At 56.4% G+C, this 13,626-nt stretch overlaps 1 protein-coding gene across 1 annotated transcript; it reads right to left on the reverse strand.

The window, feature by feature from the left end:
* Positions 1–686: 686 nt before the first annotated feature.
* On the reverse strand, positions 687–10,402 carry APLN (apelin). Its single transcript, XM_082609753.1, has 3 exons — positions 10,013–10,402; positions 3,874–4,045; positions 687–3,236 (listed from the first exon to the last, which is right to left on the reverse strand). Exons 1-2 carry the CDS (start codon positions 10,077–10,079, stop codon positions 3,879–3,881), a joined length of 234 nt encoding a protein of 77 aa, XP_082465879.1. The 5' UTR covers positions 10,080–10,402; the 3' UTR covers positions 687–3,236; positions 3,874–3,878.
* Positions 10,403–13,626: the final 3,224 nt, after the last annotated feature.

The raw sequence follows: 13,626 nt of genomic DNA on the forward strand, positions 1-13,626 counted from the left end.
ATATTTTTTAAAAAGAGCTCCGTAAACTGTTAAAGGGCTACACACTCACGGATCAGTATTAAGTTGTCCTGCCCTGCCCCCGGCCCCTTCTCCTTGGTTTCTTGTGAAATTAGAGCTTTGGGGGTGATTAGGGCGGTAACAGACCAATCAGCATAAAGCCAGCCCGCCCAAAACCTCCTTGCCTAAAACCAGTTCCTCTGACAACCAGTTTGCCTAAAAGTCAAAGTAGTAATTTTGAAAGAAGGCATTTTTGTACCAATTTTCCTAAGAGGCAGTTCCAACACAATGTCATATTTTTAAATCACTATGTCACAATCTGCAACATTTTGTCAATGATAAGATTGCTGTGTACGCCTGTGGGTGGCATTTTCTATTTTATCTTTCATTGAGCAGTTTCATGACTTTTTAGCAAGTGTCTGAAGACCCTTTCTTCAAATTGTATATTTCTAGAACTGAATACTTGTCAAATCTGTGGAATTTCCCACAAGATTTATCGAATGCACTTTTTGGATCACTCCTGTCTCCTTTTTGCTGGGTTTTACTCTGGATCGTGTATACCTGTGTACACCTGATGAGTTGATTAACCAAATTAGCATGTACCCAATGTTCCTTCCTGTTCTCCAAGATGTTGGCATTTTGACAACAAGCGTGAGGAAGTGAGACAGATGGGGCAGAATTGCATCAAACTCCTTGCATTTTATTTCTCAGGCTATCTCGTGCATCAAGCAACTCTACTTTGTGAAACATAAAATGATACATACAAAGTCATTAACAAATGTATTTATTGCAGGAAACAGAACATTTCTCAAGAAAGGCAACTGGCTAAAAAGTCCCGAGAGTGTTCAAAAGTAGATAAAAATAGAAGAAGACGCACACCAAGGATATAAAACAACTTTTAGTAGAAATCCCACCTTTAATCAGAATGTTCTTAAATAATTTTTTTTAAAGATCCTTCAAAGGACACTGCAAAAAAAAAAAAACAAAATTAGGACACTCAGATGCCAAAACACTTAAAAGTGGACTGCATTTTATGTGAACTGGTCATTAAGCATAGAGATTCCTTTTGTGAGTTTGTGGCAAATTAGTTTGAAGCCATTGGACCTGGAACCGATTTAGGAGGCAGGCACTTCCCTCCCTGCACATGAAGTTCATGGGCGCGGGGTTGCGGGGCGGGGGGGGGGGGGGACCATGGATCTCAGCAGAGAGGTGTGCCCCTCCTGAACGTGACCTCCAAGAGTAAGGGCGAATTGTCTGCTTTTAACTTTTTATTATAAAGACATATTTACACTGAACAATCTTTACAAACACAGTGAACACATTTAGGGGAACGGGACGATTTCTTAATGAAAAGCGCCTTAATAACTTTGTATAAATTAGTATAAGAATCATACACAACCACTTTAAATAAGACGGCCCCTCAGCACCTCCACTGCCCTGGGTCACCAGACTTTCCCAGCCGTCCCTCTCCCGCTGCCCACAGCCCACCCCCGCCCTTCCCCCTGGGCTGGGCAACTGATGCGACAGGAGATGCAGAAAGGAAGAGGGGGAATAAGGCCCAGCCCCAGTGGGGACATCCGTGGCAGAAGAGGCTTTCTGGACACTGGCCAGACCCCACTCTGGGCTGAGGGGCATTTGGGGGGGCGGCAGGTGCCCAGCCTGGCTCCCCAGGGTGGCCTTAAAGCAGCAGCAGCAGCGTTAGCAGCAGTGGAGGGAAGGGGGAGGGGCGGGTAGGCAAACGTCGGGGTTGTTCTGGGACTCCGGGGGCCCTGACTCCCCCTGCCCCACACGTACATAGGTGGCCATCAGGCTCCTGTCTTCCCTTTTCTCCCTCCCACGAGGCCTTTGAGAAGAAAGCCTGCTGAGATCTACACTTCCTCCCATCTTTCCTTCCTTCCTCCCCCCCCTTCCTTCTTTGTTTCCTTCTTCTTCTCCCCACTCCCTGCCTCCTCAGGGAAAGGCCACTGGGAGAAGAAGTTCCAGTCAACGTGAAGGGAAAGCCATTGAGTCCAACTGGTTAAGGCCACCTCCTGATTCCTGGTAGTCTCGGTGCCTGAGCTGCCCCTATGAAAATACCCAGGGTCTGGGAGTGCTGCAAGGAATGGGGGCAGCTGGCCAGTCAGGGAACTTTCCAGGCCGGGTTGGGGAATGGACCAGAAGGGGCAGGCCAGGGAGGAGGGAACAGCTCCGTCCCACCATGGGGCAGTTCACAGCCGGCCCCCTCTCCCTTCCTGGCCACCCCCAGCCCCAACCCCGGGAAAAGGCACTTAATGGGTTTGGAAGACATCATCAAGAAGGAAGAGGGCATCATCACGTGGGAGTTCGGAGACCTGAGCCCTCACGCTGGCTCTGCAGCGGCACTGAGCAGGTCACCATCCCTCTCCGAGCCTCTGTTTCTGCAGGAGTTTGCATAAGGAGGTGGCGCTAAGTGAACTCCAAGGTTCCTTTTGGCTCTGATCGTCTGTGATTCTTGGCAAAACCAATCATCCTACTTGGCTTTTGCTCCTGGGAGGGAACAGAGCCACCTGAGGCGCATACCCTCCCCTCCTGAGCTGGAGCTTGAACCAGCTGGGGTGGGGGGGCGGGAGTGAGTGGGAGGGACAGTGAGGCAAGAGAAGTGACAAAGGACTTCACGGCCCCTCCTTCACCTCTTCCTCAACCAGGCCAAACATGGGGATGAGGAAGAGGCCACAGTAGCTATTCCTCCTCTTCTCCAGTGCTTCACTCCCCCTTCGCCAGATCGCCAAGCCCCCATTCCCATGCCCCCAGGGCACCCTGTCTGCATCCCAGCCACCCGGTCCCTGTCGCTAAAGTCTCTCATTGCTCCGCTCTCTATGCCCCTCTGGAGGCCTGGGGGGGAGTGCTGATGCGAAACCGTGGAATCTGCTGGAGCCCATTAAAGAAGGGCGGGTACCACCCGGCCCCCAGGGCATACCTGAGGCAGGAAGGGTATTGGACAGAAGAGGTAGGGACTAGAGCAGAGGGAGGGCTGCGGAGAGGAAGGACGGCCTTCCAGTGCAGGGTCTTCAAGTCACGAAGGGGCACTGAATGAGTCCTTGCTAGGGGCAGGAGCACGCCAATCCATTCGGGGAGGCTGGTGGGCGAGAAGAGCCGGACCGTCAGCAGCTAGAACAGGGGCCAGATGAGGCGAACGGATGGGAGGGCTCCAGAGAAGCAGGCCAATCGACGGAGGAGTAGAGAGAATCACAGGGGGCGGACACGTGGTGGCCCCTTCAGTCCTAAAAGAGGAAAAATGACCAGAGAGGGGTCATTGACGTGTCCTAGGTCAAAGGAACCGCCTAGGACAGGAGAGGAGAGGGCCTTCACCTGCCCGCCCCACGAGCCTGAACCTAAAGCCCCAGGCCACTGAGTCGGTGCCACCCTGTCCTGGCGACAGGGGGAAGGACAGCAGGCCAGGCCTCAGGGGCAGGCTCAGGCCCTGCTCTCTCCTTCCCACATCTCCGGGCAGCTCTCTTCCTGTTCTCTGCTAGCGGCTACCCCCAAGGATCCCTGCCTTCCTCCCCGCCTCTGGTGAGGATCCACACCGCACACCTGCACATATACCCTGGGGCACCTCTCCCCAGCTCATCAAGGCCCCCCCAGGACTTCCATAACACTCCAGCTGGGCCGGCCAGCCCAACCCTAGGCAGCAGAGTGGAGGGGAGCCAGCACCTAACTCCTGGGGAGTGTCAAGCCCCTCTCCGGCCTTGGTCTCCAGTCTAAACTGAAGGTGCTCTGTAAGCCCCGGTGTTATGCATGGGGCCGGCACTGCCTGGTGCAGGTGTCTGGCCAGCGGTGAGCAGCAGGGCCACCCAGCTTCCAGGCTGTTCCTCCCCTGCCCTTTCTGTGCCACCCACTGACCAGAGGCTCAAGTACCTGCTTCAGAAAGGCATGGGGCCTTTATGGGAGAGGCGCGGCCGCTGGCGGCGGAACTTCCTCCGACCTCCCTGCCAGGGCCCTGGGCCGCTCCTCGGCCCTCTGGGCTGCACCAGGTGGCGGATGATGCCTTCCTCCATCCCCTTCCCGTCAGAAGTCTGCAGCAGGGGCCCTGCAGGAAGGAGAAAGCCTGTTATCCCAAAGGCTGATGCAGATGGGCCAGGGCCCCAGAGGAGGGGCAGTCTCTCCATGAGGTGGCGCTCTCAGAGCTTTTGTTTTTCCTCTTCCAATCAGTGAACCGATGAACCATTTGCAATGTTTACACTGTCCTGGGGCAAACAGAGCCCACTACTCACATTTGCAAATTATACACCTGACTTGATGTCCTTTTGACAGTCCTATCATGTTTCTGATGGGCACAAACATGTTCTGTGCTCAGAACATCATCGGGGGGTGCAGCTTGGGGCATCATGCCTGTACTCAGGCTGGGGCACAGCAGACAATACCTTCCCACGGCACCCTTGTGACTGATAACACTCAAAACATTTCAAACGCACAATATTTCAATGAAAACAACTCCCCCGATCACGTGTCTATCACCCAGATTCAACAGTTATCCAGATGGAGTTACATATGCTTTGGTTCTCCTGTTTCTTTCTTTGCAGAGATATTTTAAAGCAAATCTGGAACATGATGTGATTGTACATCCTTTGATACGCAGGTGACCCACTTTTGAGTACTAGAGCTCTCATACCTCACCCCTGGGCATCTCATCAGTGTTTGGCCATCCTGGGGTTCGCTTGCTCCTGTGGCCTCCCTGTGGGTGTGGCTGGGGGATTGTTTGCGGGGGGGGGTGGGGGGGAAATCTCTGACTCTGTGTGCCTTATGCTGGGTTCTAGTCAGCCTGTGACCAGATTCAGAGGCCAATAAATATTGTACAAATGAATTAGTAAACAAATGAGTGAACGTCACCTGAAGCAAGTGCATCGGGAGGGGGGTGGGCTGCTAGTATCGCCCCCCCATTGCCCTACCTCCTTTCACCCCTGGATCACACCCCCATCCTGTGCCTGATGCAAATCCCTTGCATTCCAATCCCAGCTGGCTCCTTTTCGGCTCTAGGGGGTTCTTCTCTATATCTGTCCACATCTGGCTTAGAGGAGAAGCCTCCTGATGCCAGACCAAGCCCTGCCAATAGAATCCAAGTGGTGCTGGGTGTTCCTGGGTGCGATGAGGGAAAGACACACGATGAGGCCCCTGGGCGTGAGAAGAGAGGCACAGTGCCCAGATGGGGAGGGTATCCTCTCCAAATGCTGAGACCCAGGGCTGTGAGTGGTGGTGGCAGTCAGGGAGGGAGGGCTGTTGGGGGGAGGGGTCCCTAAGAGACAGGGGAGGCCCAGAGCCAGGATGAGGAACACGGCTGGTGGGCTCAGACTCTGGCCAGCGAGACGTCTAGACTCTAGGGCTGCAGAGAAGAGCTACCTAAGCTGACCGAGCTCTCAGCCACCTCTCATGGAGGCTGCAGTCCAGCCAGGGCAGGCGAGCTGGCACTCCACAGACAAGCTAGCCGCCAGAGGCAAGCAGAGCAGGGAGATGCGATGGTGCTGGGCAGGAGGCAGACGGGCAGAGTGCTTGTGCAATGCCCAGGATGGGGCTGGTCTGCAGAAATACAGCTTCTGAGGCCAGTGATCATGAATCCCAGTCTCCCTCTCCCCACACCATCGGGTTCGCCTCCAGCTATATCCCTGTCTCTCGAAACCTGTTTCCATCCATCCAGGAGTCTCCACCACTAGCTCACAGTTTCCATATAACCACCCATTGGCTGCTCGCCCCCCAACCATGCCCCTGGCGGCTCTTCCTTTCCTTCCTCCCTGCCTCCAGCATCCCCACGCTCCGGTTCCTTCCTTGGCTGTTTGGTTCTTGTGATTCCTCCTCCACTTGCACACAATTTCCAGGCATTTATCCTCCTCTTGGGCCAAACGCAGGCAAGGATTGTCCTTAGGGCCCTCCCTGCCCAGGCCCCTGGCGCCTGCTGCTGGCCACGCTCTCTCGCCCAGACACGCACGCACACACTCTCTAGCCCTCCACCCTCCCTCCCAGAGAGAACGTCACAGGCCCATTAGGACCCCTCTGTTTACCAGCCACCCTTCATGCTTCTGGTCGGGGGTGGGTTACTGTGTCAGCTCCTCCCCTAAACCCATCACCTAATGTAAATTAAAACACGAGTTGTGTTTGCACTTTGGGGCAGTAGGTATGGACAGGGGCAAGGAGGCTGCTTTCGCCTGTCATAGGTCTACCCTCTGAGTGCCATCTGCAAAGGGGCTGGGTCGGGGAGGGAGAGGAGGGAAGCCCCTGCACTAAGCTCCCCACCCCAGCTGCTTCAGCTTCTGCCTTGTGTTTTGAAGTCCCCTCAAGGCTGTTCTGCCCTCTCAAGAGGACAGGAATGATACTGATGAGAAGTTGGTACCAGAGAAACTCTCAGGGCGAAAAGGACTGTGCTGAGGGTGTGGCCAGGCAAAAGGAAGGACCCTAAGGGCCTTGAAGGTGTCAGTGAGGTCTTGGTTCTTGTGTTGCAGGGATGGCCAATGGCACAGGCTATGGCCCCAGGGGTACAGCAGGCATGAGAAGAGAGGCACAGTGCCCAGATGGGGAGGGTATCCTCTCCAAGTGCTAAGACCCAGGACTGTGAGTGGTGGTGGCAGTCAGGGAGGGAGGGCTGTTGGGGGGAGGGGTCCCTAAGAGACAGGGGAGGCCCAGAGCCAGGATGAGGAGCACGGCTGGTGGGCTCAGACTCTGGCCGGTGAGACGTCTAGACTCTAGGGCTGCAGAGAAGAGCTACCTAAGCTGACCGAGCTCTCAGCCAGGCCCTGGAGAGCAGTCACCCAGAAGCCCCTGGCACCTTGCATCCCACTGGATGGTGGGGGGGGCTTACTGTCCTCCTTGTAGCCGGAAGTCTGCAGTTCCTCCCCCCACCCTGATTCCATCATCCACCTGTTTCCTACTTTTGATTCTGAGTCTGGTTCACCCTAAGATAAGCTGACACCTGAAACCCTGGCTTTGTCCTGTCCAAAGGGACAAATCAGAGGCTTTTGATTCTCATCACTGCAGAGGTCCTGGCTATACAAAAGAATTCCCCTGTAGAAACGGGCCATCCCCAGTATACTTAAATATTTTCCTCTAACGCATCTGCTACTCAGGAAGGCTGGGGCAATCCTGCAAAAAGTCGCGAGCCTAGAGGGACCGAAGCGCCATCAGCAGTGAAGCTACAGCACCTGCACCGTGAAGCGCAGGCAGGGGTAAACGGGGCTTGCTTTTCACACAATCTGAACTCCAGCCCTGCCCGTTCACAAAGAGGTGTGTGCCGCTTCTCAGGAACACGCCATCCCCACTAGGAATGAAACATTTTTTTTCCTCTTGCTGTCTGGCCTGTCTTGTGATTGCTTTAAAAGCCCACACAAGTGCCCTGGTGGCAATGGCTACGTCCCCTCCACTGCTCTGGGGTCCTGCATGTGTCTCCAGGATGAAGCGCCCCTCCTTTGTCTGCCCAGCCCAGTGCCCTGAGCCGTCTTCCCGCGCCAGCCGTGCTGCCGTGGACACATCACGCCCTGGCAGCCTGGTCGTCCGCTTCACCTGCATTAGTCCTTTGCCGCCGCCGAGAGGCCTGACTCAGGTTACCTGGGTGCTTAGTTCTGAGGCATTGGGGATGGAGTGGAGATGCCCCCTCCCTGAGTGGGAGGGGTCCAGGAGGCTGTCCTCACGCTGTCACTGTGGCTGCAGGCCTCAGCTGGGGCCGGGGAAGGGCAGGAGGGGGACAAGGAAAGACAGAGAGGTGCTCAGACAAAGACCAAGGGCTACTTGGCCCTGGCCCAGCAGCTCTCAGACTCAGAAGAACAAAGTGTATCCCAGGTCAGGAGGCAGTGGAGGAGTCTGTGTGTGGTGGCGGGAGTGCATTCCAAGTCAGGACACGGCGTGTCTTGAGGAAGCATGGATTTCAGGCCTGGAGCTGACTGGGGACTCTGGCTGGGGAGAACATGCAAGTCTGGGCCAAGGGCAAGGTGGTTCCGAAAAGGTCCCTTGTTCTGACCCAGGACAGGAGGCAGGAGGAGCAGGACATGTGTCCCCAGACCCTGGGCTGGTGGCCGCCTGCACAGAGGTGGCCCCCTTGGCCCCAGGAGAGGACGGGGGTGGGGTGGGGGGATGTGGCGGGGGGGGTGGAGAGGCAGGGGGAGCTTTGGAAGTTTCCAGTGCTAGGCTTAAGCAAAATGTGAGGGCAACGAATTTACCCTGATCCGGCTGTGGAGATAGGTGACCTAATGCAGAAGGGTGAATTGAAGCAGGACGTGGTAGGGTCTGAGCCAGATGCAGTGCTCCCTCCCCTTGAAACCGGCTCTCCCTTTACCAGTAATGCCCCAACAGCTGGACCCTGAAAAGGTCCGAGTGCGGGTCAGTTAGCCAAGGGTCTCCCCGTAGGCTCTGGGGGAGCCGCAAGTGTGCAGATCAGGTAGGCCCAGCTTCCTCTGGGATGCCCTCTCTGCACCACTGTTTGCCAGTGGTGGTGTCCTGTGGATGGATGTCTTATCTCGCCAACTGCCCTGGACGGCAGGCTCCAGGAGGGCAGGCCCATGTGGTGTCCTTCATTCATATCTTTGGCTCTCTTTCTGCCATTGCCTGCCTGACAGGAGTTTCTGAGGAAAAAGCCTGCTTCATTCTTACCAGTGAGGTGGCTGAGCCAGGGCTCAGGCCTGAAGAGAGAGATCACTGGACAGCTAGCTAAAGGCAGGTAGTGCCAGACCCAGCCAGTGCGCCTTCCCGAGAAGCTGGGCAGGGCTCCCCGGGCCAGGGCAGTGCCAAAGGCAAGAGCAGAGAAAGGAGGTGACCTACAAAGAGAGAGGTGGAAGCCCCACCAGGCCCCTCAGAGGCTCCCGGGCTGCATCCTGTTCTGGAGGGTCTGGAACAAAGTAGGGCCTTGGGCCCTTCCTCTAGGAAACTTGCTGCCCTGCTCTCTCCTTGCCCCTGCTCCCACCTCCCCGTAAGTCCAAGCCTGGCACTGGCATTAGTCCACCTGGTCTTGGCCTTCCTATTCTGTGTTGCCAGGCAGGCAGCAGTGACAGGCAGATCACAGGACTGTGGCAGCTGGAGGTGGGAGCTGGCAGCCCCAGGAGACACTGACGCACAGAGGACAGGCAGCCCGGACTGGGACTGCTGGGATGTGGGTGGGGACCAGGCTTGGGGAGGGCAAGGGAGCACCAGTCAGTGCCAAGTATGCCAGGTGGGGGTGTGGTGCAGGTGGGGGCCAGCTGCATGGAGGTATCGGGTCAGGTGCTGTTTCCTGGTTTGGTGCCTGGAGACAGGGGGACTGAGGTGAAGCATGACCATGCCTGGGTCAGAGGGGGTACTGGAGCCAGGATCTCGAAGAACCAAGTCCCTGGGGTGGGACGCAGGCCTCCGGGAGAGCCTTCTGCGTGGGAGCAGGAGAGCAGACCAGACAGGACTTGGGGGTGAGGGAGGAGGCCAGCCTGACCTGGCCCTGCCGGGCCCGGCCCGGGGGAGGCTGCCTCTGCTCACTTGCAGGCTGAAAGGAACCACAGCTGGGCTCCACGCCGCCTCCCCCGCGGCGCGCTCCTGCCTATGCAACAAGTGTCACGTCTGCATCTTGGCACATCATCATCCCCCAGTGGCCCAGGCCCCCGGACCGGCCGGCGGCCCCTAACTTTCCACGCAGGAGCCCAACCCACCGGCCTCAGGTCAGTTCCCTCCAAGGATCCACGAGGGGAGCAGGACGTGCCCCCCCATACCCTCCACCACGTGGGGAGCGGGGCTCGGGACACAGGGCGCACGCCTGCGGCCCTGAGCTCCTCGGACTGCGAGGGGCAGCCTGGAGGGGCCAGGCGCCGGAAGGTGATGCCCCAGGCCGAGACGAGCCGAGCCCCCCGGAGGGAGCGGTGCCCGCGGCCGGCGAGTCCCTGGCCCTGGGCGCCCCGTCCGTCGGCGGCCCGGCGCGTGGCGGCTCCTGCATGGCTCGCGCCCGGCTCCCGGGAGGCGGAGAGGGCGCGATCTTCAGGGCGGAGGGCGGGGAGCGCGCGGGCTGCAGCCCTGGAGAGCGGCGAGGGGGCCGCGGGCGAGCGGGAGGGCGCGCACTCACCTCCACACACCGCGCTCAGGAAGAGCCAGAGCAGCAGGAGCGCCTGCACGCAGAGCCGCAGATTCATGCTGCTCCTCTGGCCGCCGCCGCCGCCGCGCGGCCCTGGCCAGGGGGCGGGGGTGGGGGCGGAGAGGCCGGAGGCCGAGGGAGGCGCGAGTCGCGGCTCGTGCGTGCGGGCGCGAAGCTCGCGTGGCTCCCGGGCCGCGAGACGGTACGCCCCGGGCCGCGCCGCGGGCTGGCCGGCCGCCGCCTACTCTCTGCCGCAGCCTCCTCTCTCCCGCCGCGGGGCAGCGCCGCCCAGCTGGCCTCGGCGGCTCCGGGGGCGGCGGCGAGCTCGTTCCAAGTGGCTGGCGGCTCGGCTGCGGCTCCAACGGCCCGTGGCTCAGGCTGCCAGCGGGAATGTGCCCCGCTCACTCCAGGGGCTGCATTTTGTAGCCTGTGGCTTGGCCGCGAGCCCACTTGGTCATGTGGTCATCGGGAGGGCTGGAGGGGGGGCCGGGAAGAGGGAGAGGGAGCAAGCCTCCCGCACCGCCCCCCTCCCGGCACGCACTGGGCAGCCGCAGCCAGGGCGCGAGAGGGAACCTCGAGGTGGTCCCACAACAAAGGCTGCGAGGCCACTCTGACAGCCCACAAGCGCTCCCCGGACAATGCCCGCCTGGCCGGGGGCCAGAGGGTTTTGGAGACCTGAAGGATTTCAAACACAGGAAGCATTTGGGGCGGTGGAGGGGCACACTTAACCCTTTGTCGCCACGCTTCCTTAAACAGCGCTGCCCCCACTCACCCCCGCTACCTCTGACCCGGTCCTTCCCCACCGCCGCTCCGCAGCGGCAAGGACTTGGCCGAGACCCTCACACACTGGCCCTCCTCTCTCCTCTGCATCTTCAGCTGGGTTTGAACTGTGCCCAGCGCCCCCATTTCTCCTACCATCCCCCAGGAGGCACCCTCTACCTGGAATGCACCCACCCCACCCCATCCTTCCACAGACCTCTTCATTCTTACAGCAGCACCTCCAATCCCATCTCATCCAGAAGACTTGCCAGGATAACAGTAATCCAGGAGAGGCTGCTCCTGGGTTCCTCCTCGCTGTCAGGACATGCAACAGCTCCTATGGCATCCCCTCTTTTGTTCCCCATCATCACGACAAGGGACCGTTTACCCAACTCCAAACAGTCTAGGCTGGATTCATTTTGCATGTACTTGGGATTCCCCTCTGAAAGTGGGTCCTGAAGTTGTTTGCCTTCCCAGACTAGGCTGTCAGCTCCTACAGCCTGGGAGCTCCCAAGAGAAGGAGCTGCCTCTTTCACCGCACGGGGAACCCCCTAAGATAGGACCTTGTCTTCTCATTCTTCTGCCTCTCTCCAAAGTCCCCAATATCGGGCTCTGCACATAGGTGGCACTCAACACATGTTAAAAGACTGAATCGAAAAGTGTTTCCACATTTCAGCCAGCCAGGCATTTTGCTTGAAGTGCGAGTCCAGATTTGCACAAAAAATACATTGGACAGTGTGTGTGTACCATTAAAGATGTGAGAGACCACAGTAGACTTAACATGTTTTTGAAATGTTACAACAATCCAGCATATGCACAATTTTTTATCAGTCTCCATAGCAGGGATCTCTGCTTTGTTCACAGCTGTATCCCCAGAACTAGAACAATGTCTGGGGCGTGGTTGGTGCTCCCGACATAATTTTGAATATATAAATGAAATTTTCAAAACCTTTCCTATTGCCTAAATCAAGGTAGTGGGAAGGGGATAAGATAGGGTTCTTGTTCATAGCCTATGTCCGCATTAGCCCCAGTCCAGTAGGAAAAAGGCAGCGACATGGAAGGCAGAGCACCTCTCTTCATCCGTGAGGCCCAGGCGGTGAGCAGTGGGCATTAGTAGCGTGAGATCATTCCCCCTCTGCTGCCTCCTGGAAAGAGTCTTCCACCCAGGAGGAGAAACACCGGACCTCTAGTCTCCACCCTCACCTGCCTCAGGGCCTTGCTGTTGTCACCTAAATTTGCTGCATCTCCTGGGGATGATGATCTGCGTGCTACCCCCTTCAGGGTTGTTATGGGATTGAATGAGATAATGTATCTGAAGGCACCGTGTAAATAAGGTATCAACCCTTGCGGGATGGTTTTTAGGAACCATGATCCTCCACCCCCTGACGGAACAAGCCCATACATTTGCAAATGAGCACCCCCATAAGTAGGTTCCTAGAAGCGTTCATATTTAATCGCTCCTTGACCAGGGTGTGTATGGGCTATTTGCTAAGCGGTTTAAGGGCTGCCCTTTCCAATATGACTGATACTAACAACATTTAAAATAAAATGAAAACTTCATTTCCTCCGCTGCACTGGCCACATTTCAATTGCTCAGTAGCCACCTGCAGCTAGGGGCCACTGAATTGGACAGCACAGAATAGAACCTTTCGATTATTGCACTAAGTTCTATTGGACAATGCTGGGAGAGAGCACCCCAGTCATTCTTTTTCCTGTAATTCTTTTTCCCACCTTACTTAGTTTTCAAAATGTGCAAGGGAACAACATACAAAGGCAAACCCAATACAAATTTAAGGCAAGCAACTCTTAGTAAACAGAAGGCGTGTATTTAAAACAAGATTTAAGGAGCTGACCACGTGGGAGAATTATGTTTTAATCTAATCCTTCTCTCCATTTAACCAAACTGCATCCATGTTTCCAGTCCTAGATCCAAGATCTCATCTTTCTCCTTTCTCAGGCTGCTCTTGCCCATGGTGACTTTGTCTTCCTCATAACAGCTATGGCCATAACTTTCATTGGCAGTGATTCTGGCCTGCACTTGTGTATCTGCACGCCATGTTCTGTGGGCCCGTAGAGAGGGTCCACCACCAGGGTACCCATTCCGGAGCCAAGGCCTGTGAGGCAAGGGATGCAACTCTGATGGGTCACTCTGAAATCCCTGTGGGCTCCCGTATATCTCAATAGCATATTCAAATGACCGGGTTTTATACTTGTCTGCCCCCGCTAGACTTGAAGGTCACAGGAATGATAGCAACTCACGCAGTGCCTGGCACGAAGTTGGCACTTGGAGACTGCTTGTTGAAGAGATAAGTAACTGTTGGTAGAACTGTGTTCTGTCTTTTGTTCAGGAAGATGACACTGTTGAGTTAATATTAGCAGAATCAACGTTTAAAGGTCTCCAAGAGTGGGGAGGAGGGGCAGGAAGCCATCCGCACCTTCCTGCCCTGAGGCAGCAGTGGCTGTAAGGTGCATTGCTGCACTTGGGGCTCAGGCCTGTGGTGAGGGGCAAGACTCAGTTTCTAGTCAAGCTCAGGGGCAATGCTGGGGACAAGGGGTAGAATTCAGTGTGCTGTTGGGGACAAAGATGAGATAGCTGACCTATGTGAAGCCAGCCTGTGACTTGTTGCCCTCATTGGTGCTGTGCACAAGCTATTCAGTCCTGCTTAGTGTCCTATGCATGTTATCACCACCAGCCACTGCTGCTTGGTTGACTCGTCTGGCTCCCTGTCCTCTGGGTTTGAATGAGCAGTGTGGTGTATTAGAAAGAACTCAACTTTTGGAATTTCAAATAACTGAATTCAAATCCTGCCCCTCAATCTCAGGCCTCAACTGTGTGACTTTGGGCA

Source organism: Mesoplodon mirus (genome assembly GCF_964341445.2).
Source record: "Mesoplodon mirus genome assembly, chromosome: X".
NCBI lineage: Eukaryota > Metazoa > Chordata > Mammalia > Artiodactyla > Ziphiidae > Mesoplodon > Mesoplodon mirus.

Bases quoted from the DNA above. Each gene is read 5' to 3' on its own strand.
- APLN (XM_082609753.1), bottom strand. From the start codon at position 10,079: ATGAATCTGCGGCTCTGCGTGCAGGCGCTCCTGCTGCTCTGGCTCTTC. The intron at 4,046-10,012 runs GTGAGTGCGCGC...TCCTTCCTGCAG, and splicing joins CCTGAGCGCGGTGTGTGGAG to GGCCCCTGCTGCAGACTTCT.